General features: G+C 39.0%; 1 protein-coding gene across 9 annotated transcripts in view; it reads left to right on the top strand.

The window, feature by feature from the left end:
* SSH2 (slingshot protein phosphatase 2) overlaps positions 1–19,802 on the top strand; it is a 210,240-nt gene that overhangs the window by 171,631 nt on the left and 18,807 nt on the right. For all 9 annotated transcript variants that reach the window (XM_081161269.1, XM_081161266.1, XM_081161265.1 and 6 more), the window contains 5 exons: positions 1,958–2,051; positions 2,184–2,312; positions 10,295–10,341; positions 14,623–14,769; positions 18,449–18,649. In XM_081161269.1, coding sequence (XP_081017395.1) covers positions 1,958–2,051; positions 2,184–2,312; positions 10,295–10,341; positions 14,623–14,769; positions 18,449–18,649 — 618 coding nt within the window. The remainder of the gene's footprint in view (positions 1–1,957; positions 2,052–2,183; positions 2,313–10,294; positions 10,342–14,622; positions 14,770–18,448; positions 18,650–19,802) is intronic.

The following is a 19,802-nucleotide window of genomic DNA, read 5'->3' as shown; positions in this document are numbered from 1 at the left end:
ATTAATTAGCCACCTCCTGCAGGCCCTCTACTGGGGATTGAGCCTGAAACCCGGGCACATGCCCTGACACGGGGAACTGAATCTTGATCTCCTGGATCATAGTTCGATGCTCAACCACTGAGTCACGCTGGCCAGGCTATGCCAGGCACTTTGTACAGGGTATCTCATTTAACCCTCATAAGAACCTCACAAGGCAGATACTACTTTTCTTATTTTATATAAAAGGAAAGAGGGTCAGAGAAAGGAAGGAACTTGTTCAAGTTCATATCACTAGTAAGTAACAGGACTGAGATTAAAACCTAGATATGTTTGCTCCCAAACCACTCTGCATCAGACAGGTGTGAAGGATTTGGATAAAGATTGCTAAACGAGGGAATCTAAACCATGCACACAGGTGCTAAACTTTGTTTTTATCAAAATTTCTTTTTAATAGAAGACTGAAGTGTGTAACTTTCTACCATTAGCTATGTCTGTGAAAAATGGTGGGGAACACGATTAAGAATTTTAGTCCTAGTCAAGACAGGGAGGCCTTGGCTAACTGACAGGGAAATGGCGTAGGTATCAGCTGTATGCTGCAGGGTTCATGAGAAACCAAAAGCCCAAGTAGTAGGGAGCCCCAAGGTTGTGGGGTCAGAACATCCATCTTTGGAGATTACTAAAGCTATTTTTGCAGCCAGTGATAAGGCTGTAGGCAGCAAGGGCAGGCAGGATGCCTGAAGCCTTAGTCCATTTCCATCTCCAAATAAGGAGGCACAGAACAGATACCTTTCTTGAGTAGGTAGGAGGGGAAAGATGAGACAGAAAGTGCTCTCTGTCAGCCTCACTCAAATTCTGCATAATATGAAATAATGCTTTTAGACAGAAGCATCTAGTTACATCGAACCAATACCTGTCTAGTAATTGGAGAATCAGCTTCCTAGTTTGATTTCATATTAAGGTTCATGGGTAATTTTATTTTTAAAAGAGAAGACTAAGGGAAGCAACATAATCTTGCAGGTAGAGTGTTAGGCTGGGCTGAGAGTTCTGTTTCTCCTGCCAGTGTATGTGATCATTGGCATGTCATTTAACCCTTCAGCTGTTTATTTCCTTTATCTGTAAAATGGGGGTAACAGTTTCACAGAGAGATATTGTGAGAGCTTTTGTGAAAAAGAAAGCTTTTTTTAAAATAAAAAATAAAAAAGTATCTTTATTGATTTGAGAGAGAGGAAAGGAGACGGAGAGAGAGAGATAGAAACATCAATGATGAGAGAGTCATTGATCGCTGCCTCCTGCATGCCCTCGACTGGGGATCGAGCCTGCAACCCAGGCATGTGCCCTGCCCAGGAATTGAACCCTGATCGCCTGGATCCTAGGTTGATGCTCAACGAGCCACTCCCAGCCAGGGGGTTTGTTTGTTTGTTTGTTTGTTTAGCATTTTTGATGGAAGTACTCCAGGTAGTTAATCCTCGAAACCTATTTTGGAAGAGAATTTGCCTCATTGAAGAAGGCAGAAATCACTCCTCCCTCTTTTTCATTTTCTAAAACCATAACAGTGAATGAATGAAGAGCATTAGATGGCATTTTATGCTACAGAAGACCCAACTTCATAGTGGATCACACCACTGGTTTACCCAGCTCAGTGGTACTTGATGGGAAAATATGGATTATGGTCCTCCATTAAAGTTTACACTCAATATAGCCTATTTGTCTTTACTCCTTCATAGATCTATATATGTGAATATATTTAAGGGCTTTTAGACATGTACAACCTCTTCAAGTAATAATTTCTACATGTTTACATTCTATACATTCTGAAAAGAAAATTTTTAAAATATTGTTTTCTTTTGGCCATTCCTCCAGAATATAAATTTGAGGGTAATAGAGGCAGAACCAGTCAATTTAAAAACATAATCAGTGGCACATTAATTAACTTAGCTAAATTCCTGTCTAAGAAAAATCATAATTTCTCTCTTCTCAGACCAACTGAACGTGAGCGAACAGAAAGACTAATTAAAACCAAATTAAGGGAAATTATGATGCAGAAGGATTTGGAGAATATCACATCCAAAGAGGTAAGAGACCTTAAGTCCACATTGTTTCAAGGTTAGGTAGGAGTGGGATATGTGTGGGGCTAGAAATGGTGAGTGAGTGAAAGTACAGAGGGACTTTACAGAGATTAGTAGAATATGTCATCTTTGTTTCAGATACGAACTGAGTTGGAAATGCAAATGGTGTGCAACCTGAGAGAATTCAAAGAATTTATAGATAATGAAATGATAGTGATCCTTGGTCAGATGGATAGCCCTACACAGATATTTGAGCACGTGTTCTTGGTAAGTTCTGGGGCCCGTTTAAGTGGTTTGCCAAAGCTAGTCCGTACCAGCCCATGCGGGGAGGGGCAACTGTTAAATTTTATTATATTTAAATAAAATGTAACTTACATTAAAAACAAAGGTAACAAATACTTAAACCTCATCAGTTTCTAGTTCTTTCACTATTATCTGTGCTCTTATGTTTATTTACGTCTATTGTATGGTGGAAATGCTTTATAATGGTTAGCTTCTGCTCATCCATTCCCAATTTCTCATTCAGTGGCATCATAAAATTGACTGTGGTGGGAAAATTTACACCAAGGAAACTGGCAAATGCTACAAATCAGGCCTTTTTCCCCCATGGGTTATTAAATATCTCATCTGTTCTTCATAATAGTCAAAGTCAAAAACAGACCAGTGCGTAATAGTTTTCTGCAGTGCATCCAAATAGGATGATCCTTTAAGGTCACTCTCAAATCTGCCAAATGTGTCTTACGGGATGATATATCTGAGCAGAGCAAGTGGGAACTACTCACAGCTGAGGCTATCGGACTTTTAAGCATTTTGAACCTTGTAGCTGCATTTTGAGTCCCCCAAATACTTTTGTGATTACCAAAAATTTGGTAACTTTAAATTGTTCTTCATAGTTCTTGATCATTCAGGGACCTGTAATTAACCCAAGGAGGCCTCTGTGACAGGTGACTTGGGAAAGCTGCTAAAATCCTGACACATTTTCCTCCCAAATGCAAAAGTTTTCGTCTGTACACAGTAGTGGAAACAAGGTTAACAGGGACAATTAAAGGGGGGGGGGGGGCTGCCAGAACCAGGGGGTTGTTTGTTTGTATCCTCATCTTAGGATGTGCTCATTGATCTTTAAAGGGGGGGAGGGGCGTCGACGTGAGAGAGAAACGCCTCCGAGCGGTTGCCTCCGTGCATGCCCTGCCTAGGGATGCAGCCCGCAGCCCACAGCCCAGGCTTGCGCCCTGACTGGGAGTCTGACCCAAAACCTTTTTGGTGCACAGGACATAGCGCTCCAGCGCACAGAGCTGCCCGGCCAGGGCAGAGCCTTGTTTTTGTTTCCACTTCCCACAAACTTTGACCAAAAAATGCTAACAAGGAACTAAATTCAATTGGTTTGAATTTCGCTTCCTTTCTCTGGTGAGGATATTTGTGAACTGTGAAATGATTAGAAGCAGGGAAACGGGAGAGAAGAATAAATGCACAGGAACTGACTAAACTGGATCATCTCACCCTGAATATTCAAGAGTTTACTTCACCAAGCAGTCAGACTTTGTGTCATGGAAGGCTTGTGCCCTGAATTAACTTGCTGACGCTCTAGAGTATGTGTGCTTATGGCATGATTCACAGTGGTGTATAGCAGTGAAATTGCTCATGAGAAGCTATAAGCTGGGAGGGGAGCTTCTTTTCCATTGCTTTAAGTTGACCGTTGCCATTTCTGGATGTAGATCAACAGCAAAGTTGTCTTGACCTTTCCATTTGTAAAGCACCTGTCTTTGTTGTCTTTTGTGTATACTTCCACAAGGACTCAGATATTCCCTGCTTTTGTATTGTTGGAAAGAATTTTTGTGTTATCTGTAGAAAACTTACGTGTTACTCATTCAAATAGACCCTGCCCCCAACTGTCTCCATGTATCACAACATTTTTATGAAGGGCAAGTGCCCATAGCCACAAATAGCTCATGTTTGAAAATGACTAAGGCTGTAAACTTAACTTTTCCATTGAACTTGGATTTTAATACCTAAAAGGGTATAGACATGAATATCAAATACAGTCAATATCTGACTGGGCAGCCTGTCTGATTTCAGTCATACTTCCCTGTCTCTGATGCCACCCTTTCAAGAACTACTTTCCCCTTATCCCCCTCCCTCTTCAAATGGTATATTTTAGGACATATAAACAAATTTTAATAGTACTTTAAGCAGAAAGAACAATCCATTTTTAATATGTAATTACTTCCATATTTTTGAAAAAAGGAAACTATTCTGCTTCAAATATAATTCTGTTTTCAAGAGAATGGACATGTTCTTTCCACTGTGAATATTTTTCTTATTTGAGAAAAACCTTTCAAACTGGAGAATCCTGAAATTCTTATCCAACAAAACAAGTAGATGAACAGGTTGTCTAAACATCTTATTGTACTTTTTCCTGGATGGCTTTCTCCCTTTGTTTGCACACCATGTCCTGTGTCTAAACCCCTATCTCTTCTCCAGTGAGTCTGTGCTGTGCTGGCTTTCCCAGCAGTTAACACGGAAAAAGAGGTCTTATCCAAGTTGCAAATGGTGGTGTTAATTTTCTGCAAAGTCATTTCATCTTGTGCATAGCTGCCATGCCTGGAGCCCAAGTAGATTGTGTGAAGGGAGGCAGCAGGATTTCTCTCCTCCCTTTGGAAGAATGCTCAGCCCTGTAGTGCACTGCACAGAGATGTTTATTTGGAAAGGTGTCCAGCTGGTATGGAGAAGAAAAGTGTAGAGCATATTTTAAAGAAAATCTGCAGCAAGAAGAGAGGATTCATTGGCTGAAAGCCAGGGTATTTCCAGAAAAAGTTCTTCCACACCCTTAAGAGTGTACTATTTCTCTGAGCTGGAAGCCTTTGCCCAACCAAATCTCAGTATCAACAGCTCTCCTGGAGGCTGTCCGATTTGGCTGAGAAAAAGCTAGATATGAACAGAGACCCTTTGCAGAAAGGCAGGCAGCTTTCTTAGTTAAACAAGGGAAACACAGGAGTATTGGACACACAACCAATAATTTTGTTCATGGTGCTCACTTTGGCAGCACATATGCAGTAATTTTGTTCATAAAAAAAGGTAGTCAGAATTTTACTGCTGATATCTTTTTCAAGACTGGACATTACACATTCTTTTAGAATAGTGTTTATTTTTCACAGAAAAATTAAGCCTCAAATTTGTGGTTACTTTTTAACAGTAGGTGCAGAGAAATGGAGAATATGTGAATAGGTGAGACAATAAACAAATGAACTGTTTTTCATATTCATGATTTGCATCCCTCTACTGGAGATGTGTACAGTGCAGTTAAAAGAAATACTGTGCCTGGTTGCCACAGTAATGATGCTTGCAGTGTGGAGGCTGTGGGGTGATGAAGAAGATCATGGGCAGGGGTACCAGTCCTTGGAGAATGTTTCAAGTTGTATTGATCTGAGCAGAACCCCAGTACATTCCTCCTTATTTGCCATAAATGTGCTCTCCTCTGCTATTTTGCTTGGGACATTTGGACCCCAACAAAGCTATTTCCTGAAGATAACAACTGAAAAGAAATCAGTCACTTGGGTCTTTGCGCCAGGGTATAGTGTAGGGGAACCAGAGTGAAAAGATGGAAATGAACTTACTTAAAAATGTATTATAGTCCCAAGATTTCATTTTACATTTCAGGAAAGTTAGAAAATTCTTTGCATAATTACATAGAACATAGTGAAAACCCCATGGAATTAAGTCATTGTAAGCCTGAGAAGCGGAGAGAAAAAAGATTGAGTCTGTGGAAGACCCCAGAGGGCCAATATAAATGGCATTTGTATTGAAGGCAGAAAAGTAATTACACCACATTGACTCCAGTTCTTTCTTTCAGGTTGAACTTGAAGCAGCCGTAACCACAGCCCAAGTCACTTTACACAGGCTTCACTGAGTCAGTAGCCAGGGCTTTTAATTTATTTTGTTTCTGGATATGTGTCATTTCAGATTGTCAGGTTGAATTTTCTCTGAACAGGTAGATAAGAAACCATGGACTTCCCCCATCATGTCAGGGTTATTTCCATCTAGCTGGACAGAGTTCCTCAGAGGATTTAGATTTCTAAATTAAGGAGTTAGGTGGTCACATTTCCCTGGCTCCAGTGTAGCCAGTCAACCCTTTATTGCTTGGCTTCTGTCTCCTTGAAGTCCTTTGTAGTTCTTGCGTCTTTCTTTGGTGTGGGAGCTAGTTTTCTAAGATTGAGCTTAGAGCCTTCTGAACCTTCCATATTTTTAGAAAGCAAATCAGCTGAGCCCTAGTCTATGGAAAAGATCAGTTGTTCATCACTTACTGGAACTTCAGTACAGTATCCTTGAGATCTTCCAGTTAAATGGCTAAATTACATTTCACTTGTAATATGGTGATAGTGCTTGCATAACACTTAACAATTTTCACAGTGCTTTACTTACTTATTTCATTTGATCATTCAACAAACGTTTGTTGATCCTCTGTTGTGCTATGTATGCGGGTAGATATCTGTAGAGTGTGATGTCATTCCATAACGAGGGCGTGATAATTCACATTAGATAGATTCTCACAGAAAAACAGTGGAATAAGGATCCAAAGGTGGCCCTTGGATTAGACAATTAGAAGAGGTCGTTAGTAACATTAGCAAGAGTGATGAGGCCGGAAGCCACAGTGCTGTGGGTTGAGACACATGGGAAATGAGCAATGAGAAGCAGTATTAGATTATGTTTTTGTGAATCTTGGCTATGAAGGGAAGGGGAAAAGGACAGTGTGTAGAGGAGAATTCAGAATGAAGAGAGGGTTGTCCCATTTTAATTTGAGAGAAACTGGGTTTTTTGTTTGTTGGCTTATAAACAGCAGAAATTTCTTTCTCACAGTTCCAGAGGCTAAAAGTCTGAGATCAGGTGCCTGCATGGTTGAGTGAGGGTCCTCTTCCAGGTTTCAGGCTTCTCTTTGCACTCTCACATGGCAAAAGGAATTGGGAGAAACTACATTTGTAATCTGCAATTAGCTATATAGGACTGGGTGGGGGTAGTGTTCAACTTTATAGATAAGGAAAGTGAAGACAGGTTAAGTAGTTTGTCCAGTGCTCCACAGTAAGGGGAGTTCGGACTTGAGCCTGGGTCTTCTAATGCTAAATTCCATTTAATGCATAGTTCTGAAATAGGTAAATTTTTATTTTTAAGTGTTTGTCTTTCAAATGACATGAACAGATAACTCAAAGATAGAAATGGACTTAAAATATTGAAAAATTGCTCACTTTTATTCTTAAGAGAAATGTAAATTGAAATTACACTGAGATAACATTTCAGACCTATCAGATTGGCAAAAATTCAAAAGCTTGAACACACATTTGTTGGCAAGGCAGCAGGAGAAGTGGCACTCAGACATTGCTGGTGGGAATGCAGAATTTTTTCAGACTCTGTGGAGGGGTATTTAGCAATGTCTAACAAAACTATACACTTACCCTTGACCCAGAAATCTTGCTTCCACACATATGAAGCATTCATAGAAGATTGGTTGAATATTATATCACTATCCAATGAACTGTTATAACACTACTATGCAGATAGAAGGACGATCTCTATAAACTATGATATGGCATGGTTTATATATTTGAAAGTGAGGGGGAAAAGTATACGTAGTATACTATTTTTGTATAAAATGTAGTAATAAGTGTATACTTATTTTTTTTTTCAAAATAGAACATAGAGTAAGTGGTTACCCATAGGGATTGAAGAGGGATATGGCTAAGAGTGAAACTTCAAGTTTACTTTTATTTATTTATTTTTTTAAATATATCTTTATTGATTTTAGAGACAGGAAAGGAGAGGGAGAGAGAGAGATAGAAACATCAATGATGAGAGAGTCATTGATCGAGCCCGCAACCTGGGCATGTGCCCTGACCGGGAATCGAACCCCGATTGCCTGGATCCTAGGTCGATGCTCAACTGCTGAGCCACACCCGGCCGGGCTCAAGTTTACTTTTAAATAAACTTTTGGTTTTCAACCATGTAAAAGTTTTGCGTATTCAAAAAACTCAAATAAAATAGAATAGAATAGAAAAAATATATATTGTTTTTCAAATGGCAAATTGAATACAAACAGGAACAGATGAATCCAAATTCATATTAAATTGATGACCTCACAAAAAGAAATTAATCCAGATAACTTTAAAGCATAACATTCTGATTGTACCCCTTAATAGGATATAATAAGAAAAAAAAGAACTGCAAAGAATATTTAAACTTAACAGGTTTGTTATTGGTTGTGTATTGATATGTAATAATGTTGAAACTATTTTGTTGTAAGTAGAGCAAATGGGTTGTTGGAACCAAGATTCTCACTGTGGAGTAGGGAGATATAAACAATGGGAGAGGCAAGGAAGAACCTTGCAGTATTGAATTTGAATTGGCAGGACCAGTATAAACTGATTATATTTTTTGAAATATTTCCCAGATCTGTCCACTGGAGAGTGTTAGAAGCATGACGCCCGCTGGTTATGAGCACACCCAATTAATGCCTAGATCTGGATTTAAAAATGCCATGTGGATTTCACTCACAAAGTGAATCTGGAATCTTTTTTTTTTTTTGAGTCAGAAAGTAAGGAATTGCTAAAGACTAATGGGGTCATATCAAAACAAACCTGCTTGAAAAGATTCCCACTGCCAAATTCAGAACAATTTGAGTCGTCCCCTCCCAAAATGATAATAGATTATAACAATAAATATAAAAAGCATTCAAGAGTCCATAATGACACTCAAATAAAGGGTGGGAACATTGATTAGGTGAAGCTCTCTTTTACAGAAAAGTGCCAGCTAGCATGCAGAAGGAATGATGGAATTAGAAAATCACCATTTTGTAACCTCCAGTCAAATAATTGATTTGGGCAAGATCAGCAATTGATGCTGAAACCATAGAGTAAAAAATTATCATGAAACAGGATATTCACATGGCCTCAAAGATTGCTCACACCTAAAGATGGCTGTTTATAAAGGAACCCTTACAATAGAAGGATGCAGCAGACACAGAGGTACTGCCAAGAATTCAAAGTCAGCATGACAAATAATGGGACAAACTGACATTATGCGCCTTATGATTCGATGCAGTAGGAAGCACAAAGCATCACCCTTGTAATATTCTTGCCAAGAATGCTTGACCTGAATTTAGTCATTAGGAAACAATCAGACAAATCCAGATTGTGGAGAGTTCTCCCAAGATTACAGACCTGTAGTCTACAAAAATGTCATATCATGAAAGAAAATAAAGGTAAGGGTGGACTGTTCTAGGTTAAAGGAGATAGAGACATGACAACTAAGTGCAAAGTATGATTTTGATTGAATGAATATAAAGTATATTTTGAGGACAGTTTTTGAAATTCAAATATGGATGATTGTATTGATGTTATCTTTCTTGGTTGTAAAAATGGAATTATATAGGAGAATGTTTTCTTAAATGATACATGGTCAAGTATTGAAGTATCATGCTCAAATTACTTTTAAATGGTTTGGGGGGGGAAAGTAGGACATATATTGAAAGAAAGGGGAAAGGAGAGAGAGAGAGCAAATGTGTCAAAATATTAAAAATTCATGTCTCTTTCAGATAATCTATAGGACCTCCTTAAATTTTGAATATCCTGTTTCCCTCATTTGTTTGACAGAGCTGCTATTTCACTCTTTACACACACTACCCCACCCCAACTCCTTACATGCAATGTAATGCACTAGAAAGAGTGTGGGCTTTAGAATGAAATCTAGGTTTAATTCATAATTATGCCATTTTGTTCATTCAACAAATGTTTATTGAACTCCTGCCAGGTATCAGGCACTATACAGGAGTTTCCATAAAGAACAAGAGAAGCTTATGTTACAGTGGAGGAGAGGTAGTAAATAAGCATATAAATAAATACACAAATAAAAATTGTGATACACGCTTTTGAAAAAATCAGTACTATAAACAAGAATAACAGACATTTAACTTAGATTGGAGGATGGTCAGAGATACCTTTCTAGTATTGTGATCTTGAACAGAAATTATTTGAATTCTATGAGGGTTGGTTTACTTATCTGTAAAAATGAAGATAACTTTCTTACTCCATCATTTGTGAAAACTAAACATGGTAACATAGGAAGTACCTGACACATAGAGAGGAATCTCAGTGATGATATTGGCTTTCTTTTTAGAAATTGCTTCTTCCCTCACAAGGCCTCCCGTTCAAGTATTGTATTTGGTTCATTTGCTAATACTCCCTAACCTTGTCGTTTTGGTTCCACAGGGCTCCGAATGGAATGCCTCTAACTTAGAGGATTTACAGAACAGAGGGTAAGCATCACTGTTTTATCTTTACCGGTTTCCAGGCAAAGAGGTGTCAGTGAGTTACTTTAAGCTTCAGAGTTGCTTCCGTTGATTCTAATCAAGTGCAATATAGTAAGAATTAAAACTGCTGTTCTCCCACTTTGTCATCCTCCCACCTACCAAAAAAGAGCAACTGTCTCGGTGGAAAGGCTTTCAGAAACAAACGTGTAAGCCTTTCATGCTGCTTAAAACCAAATGCAGTTATTGGTTTCTTTAAAAAACAAACAGAAAAAAACACTTTGCTTTTGTTGGAGCAGTTTAAAGGTCACAGCAAAATTGAGGAGAAGGTACAGAAATCTGCCATATACCCCTGCCCCAACATGCATAGCCTCCCCTGTTACCAATATCCCCCACCAGAGTGATGCATTTGTTTAAACTGATGACCCTACATTGAGACATCATAATCACCCAGAGTCCATAGCTTACAGTTCACTCTTGGTGTTGTACATTCTGTGGCTTTGGACAAATGTGTAATGTATCCATCATTATGGTATCACAGAGTATTTTCACTGCCTAAAAATCCTTTATGCTCCATCCACTTACCGCCTTCCCCGCCCCCCCCAACTCCGGCAACCACTGATCTTTTTACTGTGTCTATAGTTTTGCCTTTGGTTCCTATTTTTACGTAAGAGTACACAAAACTGCATGTTGGCTTCACGACTGTTCGGTCAGTATTTATTAAACATCTTCTGTGGGTCTGGCATGGTCCGAGGTGCTTGGGATCCAAAGATAAATAAGCCCTGGTCAGGTGGCTCGGATGGTTGGAGCATCATCCCATGCACCAGAAAGGTTGAGGGTTCGATTCTCAGTCAGGGCACATACCTAGGTTGCAGTTTCAGTCCCTGGTTAGGGGCATGTACAGAAGGCAAACGATTGATGTTTCTCTCTCTCTCTCCCTTCCTCTCTTTAAAAATCATTAAAAACACATCCTCGGGTGAGGATTCTTTTAAAAGTGTACAGAGATAAATGAGACTAGGTTATAAATGTAAAATGGACAAGCTTCTGAAACTGAACAAGAGGACCTATCTTGTATTAAGAAATGTGCTCCTAAACAGTATGGTTATTGAGTTTTATTGTAGCAATTGAGACCACAGTGAACATTCAACAAGCAAAAAGCTGCCGTTCTTTCCTTTTTATTTCTTAGCTAATGCCTAAATTTTTTATTGAATTTGGCCTTAGGAGGTCAGATCATCCCAACAACAGAAGAAAAAATCATGTCTGGAAATTGGCCATGCTAACTCTTCATTGTAGACAGAGATAAGACCTACTGAGACTCAGAGATAGCGACAGCTGCCCAGCTGGTTGTGGGCTGCCTGTTTTCTCAGCTCCAAGCCAGCCTTCTGGTTATCTTTCCCATGATTAGATGCATACTCCCTACTTTCCCCCCAGAAGAGAGGTATGTCATAATTGCTAAGATGAATTTGGAGCAAGCCTTAAGCCAAATAATTATAAAAAGAGTTCCACAGGAGGAAATCTGGTTACTTAATTTAAGAAATGAAAATAAATAGAACTTGGAAAGTTTAAATGGATAAGAATTAAGTCTAGAGTTCTTAAAAACAGAGATTATCTTAGATTTGTGTAAAACACACAGGGTGGGGCAGAAGTAGGTTTACAGTTGTGAGTACGTGAAACACAGAGTTTATTCTTGTATTATTAATGTATTTTTTCTGACAGTTTTATTGATGAGACCTATTAATTATTTTACAATAATTAATAATAATACAAAAATAAACTGTGTTTCATGTACTCACAACTGTAAACCCACTTTTGTCCCACCTAGCTCAGAGTTTTATTATTTACTCAGTAAATGTGAAGGAGTGATAGAAAAATTGACAGACTGACTTGTGGGAAACTAGCACCTAGATACTGTGTTTAATATGAAATCTGAGATTTGGTATAGCAGTGCTTGCCAAATACATTGGAATCACCTAATGCGTACATGCACTTTGACTTTTGACTTACAACCCCGCTTGTAGATGAGACTTATTCATCTCATTTACTACTTATAGGACTAAATTATAAAATGCAGGTGTATCTGTTTGTTTTAAAAGACAGTATGGTTGGGTTTTCAGATATCAACTTAGATCTTGATTCTTAAATTCACTAGTTTTTAAACTTTAGTGGTTGAAGAATTATAGTTCAGGCATCTATACCCCAAAACATTGCCTGTGGATGATTTAAGAGATTTTCAAGTGTAATTTTTTTTTTTAAATATATCTTTATTGATTTCAGAGAGAGGAAAGGAGAGGGAGAGAGTCAGACAGAAACATCAATGATGAGAGAGTCATTGATCGATTCCACAACCCGGGCATGTGCCCTGACCGGGAATCAAACCCTGATCGCCTGGATCGTAGGTCGATGCTCAACCGCTGAGCCACGCCCGGCCGGGCTCAAATGTAATTTTTATGTTAAGGCTATTTTTACCAATCTACTGACTTTAGAACCCCAAGTAAAGTGCTACTTCATGTAGAGATGGCAAAGAAGTTTCAAGGAGTGCCAATTTCAATTGGTAGTAGCTGCCTAGAGTTCTATAGTGAAAAGGATTGGGAAGCCCTGTTCTACTATAACCCATTACTGAAGTATGGAATTGGAGGTTGGAAGTTGTTCATTTTTATTTTAAATAAAATAAGTGTGCTTGCCCTTTTTTTCTGACAGTTTTATTGAGAGAGAATACATATACAGTTCACCCATTTAAAATGTATACTTTAGTGGTTTTTAGTACATTCATAGATGTGCGACAAGCAATTTAAAACATTTTTCAACCCAAAATGAAAGCCTATACTCTTCAGCTGTCACCCCCATTCCCTTCTTTCCCTTCGCCACTAGAAACTACTAATCTCCTTTCTGTCTCTTTAGATTCACCTATTCTAGACATTTCATATACCTAAATGGAATCCTATAATATGTGGTGTTTTAAGAATTTTTTTAACTTAACATTTTACTTTGATGTTTATTAATGTTGTAGCATATATTATTAGTACTTCATTCCTTTTTTATTGCCGAATAATATTCCATAATATACCACATTTTGTTTATCCATTTATCAGTTGATGGACATTTAGGTTGTTTCCACTTCTTGGCTATTTTGAACACTTCTATGATCATTCATGTACAAATTTTTAGGTGGGCTTGTGTTTTCATTTCTCTTGAGTTTCTGCCTAGGAGAGGAATTGTTGGGTCATATGGTAGCTCTATGTTTAACCTTTTGGGGAGCTGCTTGACTGTTTTCCACAGTTGCATATGCTTGCTTTTTAAATTAAAAGGAAAAAAATTCTTTCTAGTAATGAACTTTGAGCTAAGTTAAAACAGATTCAAATCATATCCCAGAACAATTTTGGTTTCTCCACCTTAACCACAGAATTGGTTAGCTACGGCTATCCCTTCCTGTAGTCATTTCTCTGACTTCGGAGATAGAGTTTGTAGAACCTTACATGCGGTTCTGAGAAGGAAGCAGCTTCTGCAGAGAAATGAGGGAAATGTGCTGTGTTGTTGGAGATAACCCTTTGGCAAATCAAACCCAAGCTTTTATTGAGATTGTGCCATGAGAGAGAGAGCAGAAGAAATTTTAGATTCAGAAACCCTTTGCTGCAGGCCTCTCAGTATGGGAGAACTCTCAGACACATCTGCTGCCATAGCAGCCAGGAATGCAGCCTAGAGAGTTCAGAGAGTTTCAAGTCCAACTTTCCTCTGACCCTCCCAGCCCTGGCCTCATTTGCATTTCGTGTAATTTGGAGAGAGTAAGAGAGCAAAATCTGACAATCTGGCATTTAGGAAGATAGAAGGAAATTTTTCCCTTTTATTCCTTTTTTTTTCTTTTCTTGAGATACGTAATTTAATACAAATGACTTCCAAAGAATAAATTATGTTGCTGATAATTTTAGTGACTAAAGAGGAATTGTCACGTCATGGGCCTCAGGCTGATTCTTTGGAGTAAAATACGAGACATGTTTTTAAAAGACCATCCAAGATGAGATTGTGTAACTACATAAACTGAAAATGGAATTTAGATGTTGAACTTGGTAGACAGCTTTTTTCCCAGTAACTCCCTGGTGCCTAGGTATGCATAGGACCCTGTTACACAGTTTCTATACTAAATAAGTATAGCCTCTGGGTTTTTTTAGCTTTCTTCAGTATTTTGGTATTTAATTTCAGCATAGGGAGTAAACAAGTTTTAAATAAGAAAAACTGTGCTGGAAATTGGATTTAGCCTGAGTAGTAGAGCCCATTTCTCCCTTGGTTTCCTTGCAGGGTGCGGTATATTTTGAATGTCACTCGAGAGATAGATAACTTCTTCCCAGGAGTCTTCGAGTATCATAACATTCGGGTATATGATGAAGAGGCAACGGATCTCCTGGCTTACTGGAACGACACTTACAAATTCATCTCTAAAGCAAAGTGAGTAATGGGTCCCAAACACATTCTTACCCTCCTTGTTCCTTGTGCACCACTCAGGACTAGAGCCTGAAAGCTGTAGATAACTTACTGAGGGTACTCAAAAAAAAGAAAGTAAAGGAAAAAAAAGAAGCCTTGGCTGGTGTGGCTCAGTTGGTTGGGCACCATCCCTCGCACCAAAAGGTGGTGGGTTTGATTCCCCATCAGGGCACATACCCAAGTTACAGATTCGATCCTTAGGGTGCGTAAGAGAGACAACCAATTGATGTTTCTCTCTCACGTTGATGTTTCTCACGTCGATGTTTCTCTCTCTCTCCCTTCCTCTCTCTAAAATCAATTTTTAAAAATTAAAAAAAAGAAGGCTGAGATTTCTTTTTTTTTAAATATATCTTTATTGATTTCAGAGAGGCAAAAGGAGAGGGAGAGATAGAAACATTAATGGTGAGAGAGTCACTGATCAGCCGACTCCTGCACACCCCCAACTGGGGATTGGGCCCGCAACCCAAGCATGTGCCCTGACTGGGAATCCAACCCCGATCGCCTGGATCCTAGGTCGACGCTCAACCACTGAGCCACGCCCGGCCGGGCAAGGCTGAGATTTCTTAATCCTGGGGGAAAGATGACTAGTGACTTAATACTTTTCCTTTAAGTAGATGAAGCCCCTAGAAGAAGATAACCTCATGTTGGCCATTTCCATTGAGCACAAAATTAGAGTAAAACTTAAGCTGCAGCTAAAGAAATAGAAATGAGAAAGGGGAGAAATTCTGAATGAAATGCTTAAGTTGCCAATGGAGACATTTTAAAGTTATATAATAGACATTATTCCAAATAGATAGAATATTGGGTCCTCCTCTCTGTAAACAAGGAGATAAACATAGTGAACTTTGGAAACCTCTTCTCATTATTTTTTTTTACTTTACTTTTATGATACTCTAAATAGTGAGATTTTTCTCTGGCCTTTCTGTTGATGTCTTCCTTAAATTTAAAATTTTAATTGGTCCTTTTAATGAATCTACTTGATCATATTAATTTAGTGTTTAGTATTAATTAAGTCAACACTCATTTTTTTATATGTTTTATCGATTTTAGAGAGAAGGGAAGGAAGAGAGAGAGAGAAACATTAATCGGTTGCCTCCTTTACACGCCCCAGCTGGGGGTTGAAGCCACAACCTGGGTATGTATGTGCCCTGACTAGGAATCAAACTGGCAACTTTTTGGTGGATGGGATGACGCTCTAACCAACTGAGCCACACAGCCAGGGCTCAACACTCAGTTTTTTAAGTCCCTGGGGATTTCCTTGCCAATCCTATTTATGCCTTCAATAGAAGGAACCACGAAAGAGCATGTTGGCCGCACTCCTCTTTCGGGTGGGACTACATTCAAGTCACTCCTGGCTGATGACAAGCACTTCTGTTTATAAGCCCTCCTTTAAGGATGATTCCTTACTTCTCTTAAGGACTTTCATGATGAGGAAATTCTTGCTTTTAGTTAACTGAATTCCCATACTCTAGGTTTGAGCTCATTCTCTCAGTCTCTTGCCAACACCTAAAAGAGCGCTTTATATTCTTGAAGAGCATTTTATATTCTTTTAAATTATTCCCAATAATAATGCCATTCATGGCATGCTTACTATATGCCAGGTACTTCGTGTGTATTCTCTCATGTAATATTTTCCAAAACCCAGAGAGGCATATCCTGTCATCCTTCTGTACTGATGCGAACAGACTATAGAGATAAGGTTCAGAGAGGTTAAGTAACAAGTACGTGAGGATAGGACTTAAACCTAAGATCATGTCTTATTTCAGAGTCCATCATATATATAGGAATAGTCTAGTCCCGTAAGGAAAGGGTACTAGAAGAGACTAGGCAAGTTGTCAGGGTCACAGCTAAAGAAGCTAGAGTTCAAGGTGATACCAGGCTTAATCTGGACAATCTAGCACTGGGCCTAGGGGGGAGTTAAACCTGAAAGATGAAATTGGATTAGTTGAGAACTGACTTCAGATCCTTCATTGCATGAGTTAGAAGCCATCCACTGAAAAAGCCTAGTGCAATATGAAGAAATGCTTTCATGGGAGTGGATTTTATTATTATATTTTTCTTAAGATTGTCTAAGTTTGAACACCTTCCATGCCTGCAGGTATAGAAATTTTATGCATTAAAGTTGTCAGAGCTTGATGGGAATATATTTGAGCACATATCTGAACTTCCACCTGAGTCACTGCATTGGCTCCCCAACTGTAGTGTAGATGAAAACCTTACGGTGCCATAAAAAACACACAAGTATTTCCTAGTCACTTGGGATAATCTAAGCACACAGACACCACACCAACCTTCGGACACCAAAATTTTGCATCTAATTGACAAAAGGTTAATCTTACCTTCCTTTTGAGACTGTTTCAATTATTTCAGACTACTCTCTGCATTCCTATAACTTATTTGGCCCACTCATTTTTGTACTTAAACTCATACCTCCTTGCATTGGTACTTAACTCTTGCATGTGTCTCCATCTCCAGCAGGAGGATTATAAGCTTCAAGAAGGAAGCTTCTCTACGATAATACAGTGAGTGAGTGAATGAATAGATTTCCCCTTTTAGGCTGACATGCATTTTTAAATTTATTGGAATAGCCACTTGGAAAGAATTCCAGCCCATGTACACTAGTGATAAGAGTAATCATTCTTTTGTCCAGATTTTAAAATATTGTTCCTACTTATAGCTGACAGATCTAATCAGCAGATCCATACGTTTGTTCACACATTTAGCAAGTATCAGAAGGTTTATTCTGTGCCAGACACTGTGTTGTTAGGAGAATTAGCATAACCGAGTAATGCTCATATTCAAGGTAATAAACCCTGGCATGTTAAGACTGAGAGGTTTTGTTTGTTTTTTAGTATCACCTTATGGTAACTTTGTTTTCTTGTTCTTCTACCCCATCAAAAAAAAAAAGAGTAGTTATTCATTCCACCCCCCTCATTGAAAAAGCCACGTGGTGCATCTCATGGTCCCATCCAGCTTCACGGGTTGTACAGCCAGCCAGCCCCTAGACAGAACACGGGTCGTGGTGTTGTGAAAAGTAATATCCAGGGCTACATCTGAGTACAGAGGAGGATTAGTTTCATTTGGTTTGTGCTCTTCTCCAGGGACAGAACCCTTACTGGAACTTGAACTGGAAGCAATTCAGAACATTTGGCTAAATTAGGTGAATGAATCACTGCCACACCTGTAACTCAAGAGTATGCCAGCCGTGAAACATGCCCCTGGGGCCATGAAGGGACTGGCCTCCAACCACACCCAAAATAGGGTCCAGTCTCTAAACTGAAAATTCTCCCCTGACACTCTGTGACCAACTGTCACTGCAGTTACCATTTTGAACTTTGTCTACTTCTCCCACTGAATCCTACCCTTTAGAGGAAAAAAACTGTTACTTATCTTTGCTTTATAGTACCTTGTGCATTGTCTTACACATGGTAAATGTTTGCAAAATGAATTAAAGAGGCTTAATGTTAACACCGAATATTGTTTGAGTACAGCAGAACTGCCTACACTCCCTGCACAAGATGGGATGGATTGCATAGCAAGGAAATGGAAGCACAGGACAGGAGACTTGGAAACGTTTAGAATCCAGCTTTTAAAGTGTACTCACTATTGTATTTTCCTTCCTTACCTCATTCCCCCAAACTAGGAAACACGGATCTAAGTGCCTTGTGCACTGCAAAATGGGGGTGAGCCGCTCAGCCTCCACTGTGATTGCCTACGCAATGAAGGAGTATGGCTGGAACCTGGACCGAGCCTATGACTATGTGAAGGAAAGACGAACAGTGACTAAACCCAACCCCAGCTTCATGAGACAACTGGAAGAGTACCAGGGGATCTTGCTGGCAAGGTGAGTCCTTAAGTGTGACTTTCTCAGATTTTCCATCATTTATGCTCACTAGGGCAAGGTGAGTTCTGCAGCTAGTTCTCAGCCTAACTTGGATGTGTCATGTTTGAAAATTGGTGTATCTATCCAATTTTTTAAAAAATAAGTATAAGCATTTGAGATTAGCATGGAAGATTAGGTATTTAATCAAAACTAATAGTATTTTTCACCCTTTAAATTAAAGGGTAGAAAATACTATTCCCTAATTTTAGTTATCAACTAGGTGTAGTTTTTTTTTTTAATATATCTTTATTGATTTCAGAGAGAGGAAGGGAGAGGGGGAGAGAGAGATAGAAACATCAATGATGAGAGAGTCATTGATCAGCTGCCTCCTGCACGCCCCCCACCAATTGAGCCCGCAACCTGGGCATGTGCCCTGACCGGGAATTGAACCTTGATCTCCTGGATCCTAGGACAATTTTCAACCACTGAGCCACGCTGGCTGGGCTAGGTGTAGATTTTAATAAATACTTCTCAACATCTTTTTATTTCCTTTTTATTGAATTTATTGGGGGTGACACTGGTTAACAAAATTATGCACGTTTCAGTGCACAATTCCACAACACATCATCTGTACACTGTGTTGTGTGTTCACCACCCTAAGTCACGTGTCTTCCATCACCATTTATCCCCCCATGTCCTCCTCCGCCTCCCACTTCTCAGCATCTTCTAATGCCAGATGCAGGTGTCTTATCAAAATGGATATTGATTGCTCCCAAGGTAATTCTAGGCATAGCTGAAATTCTTAGAAATGCTTTTGCCCATTTGTTTAAAAAAAAGAAAAGTACCTGCTGCTGCTTTTTTTTCCCAGTGCTTGGTTTCACTGAGCCTGCTTCAGTAATTTTGGTCATGTGACAAAATCAGCAGAATTGGGATATATATAACCCATTTGAGGTAATGAAGGTGCATCCCAGAAATAGTTCTGTTGGGTTTGTTTTTTTTAATCCTCACCTGAGGATATGTTTTTCATTGATTCTAGAGAGAGAAGAAGGGGAGGGAGAGAGAGATTATTAATCATTGTATTATTTTCCATACAAATAACTGTCAGCCTGTGTATGCCCCACCCTATATGTGCTTTGTGAAAATGCAGAAAAATTACAAAGGGAAAAGTTATTTA

This window comes from Miniopterus schreibersii, assembly GCF_964146895.1.
Source record: "Miniopterus schreibersii genome assembly, chromosome: 16".
Taxonomy (NCBI): Eukaryota; Metazoa; Chordata; class Mammalia; order Chiroptera; family Miniopteridae; genus Miniopterus; species Miniopterus schreibersii.
This window is presented reverse-complemented; position numbering and strand designations above follow the sequence as displayed.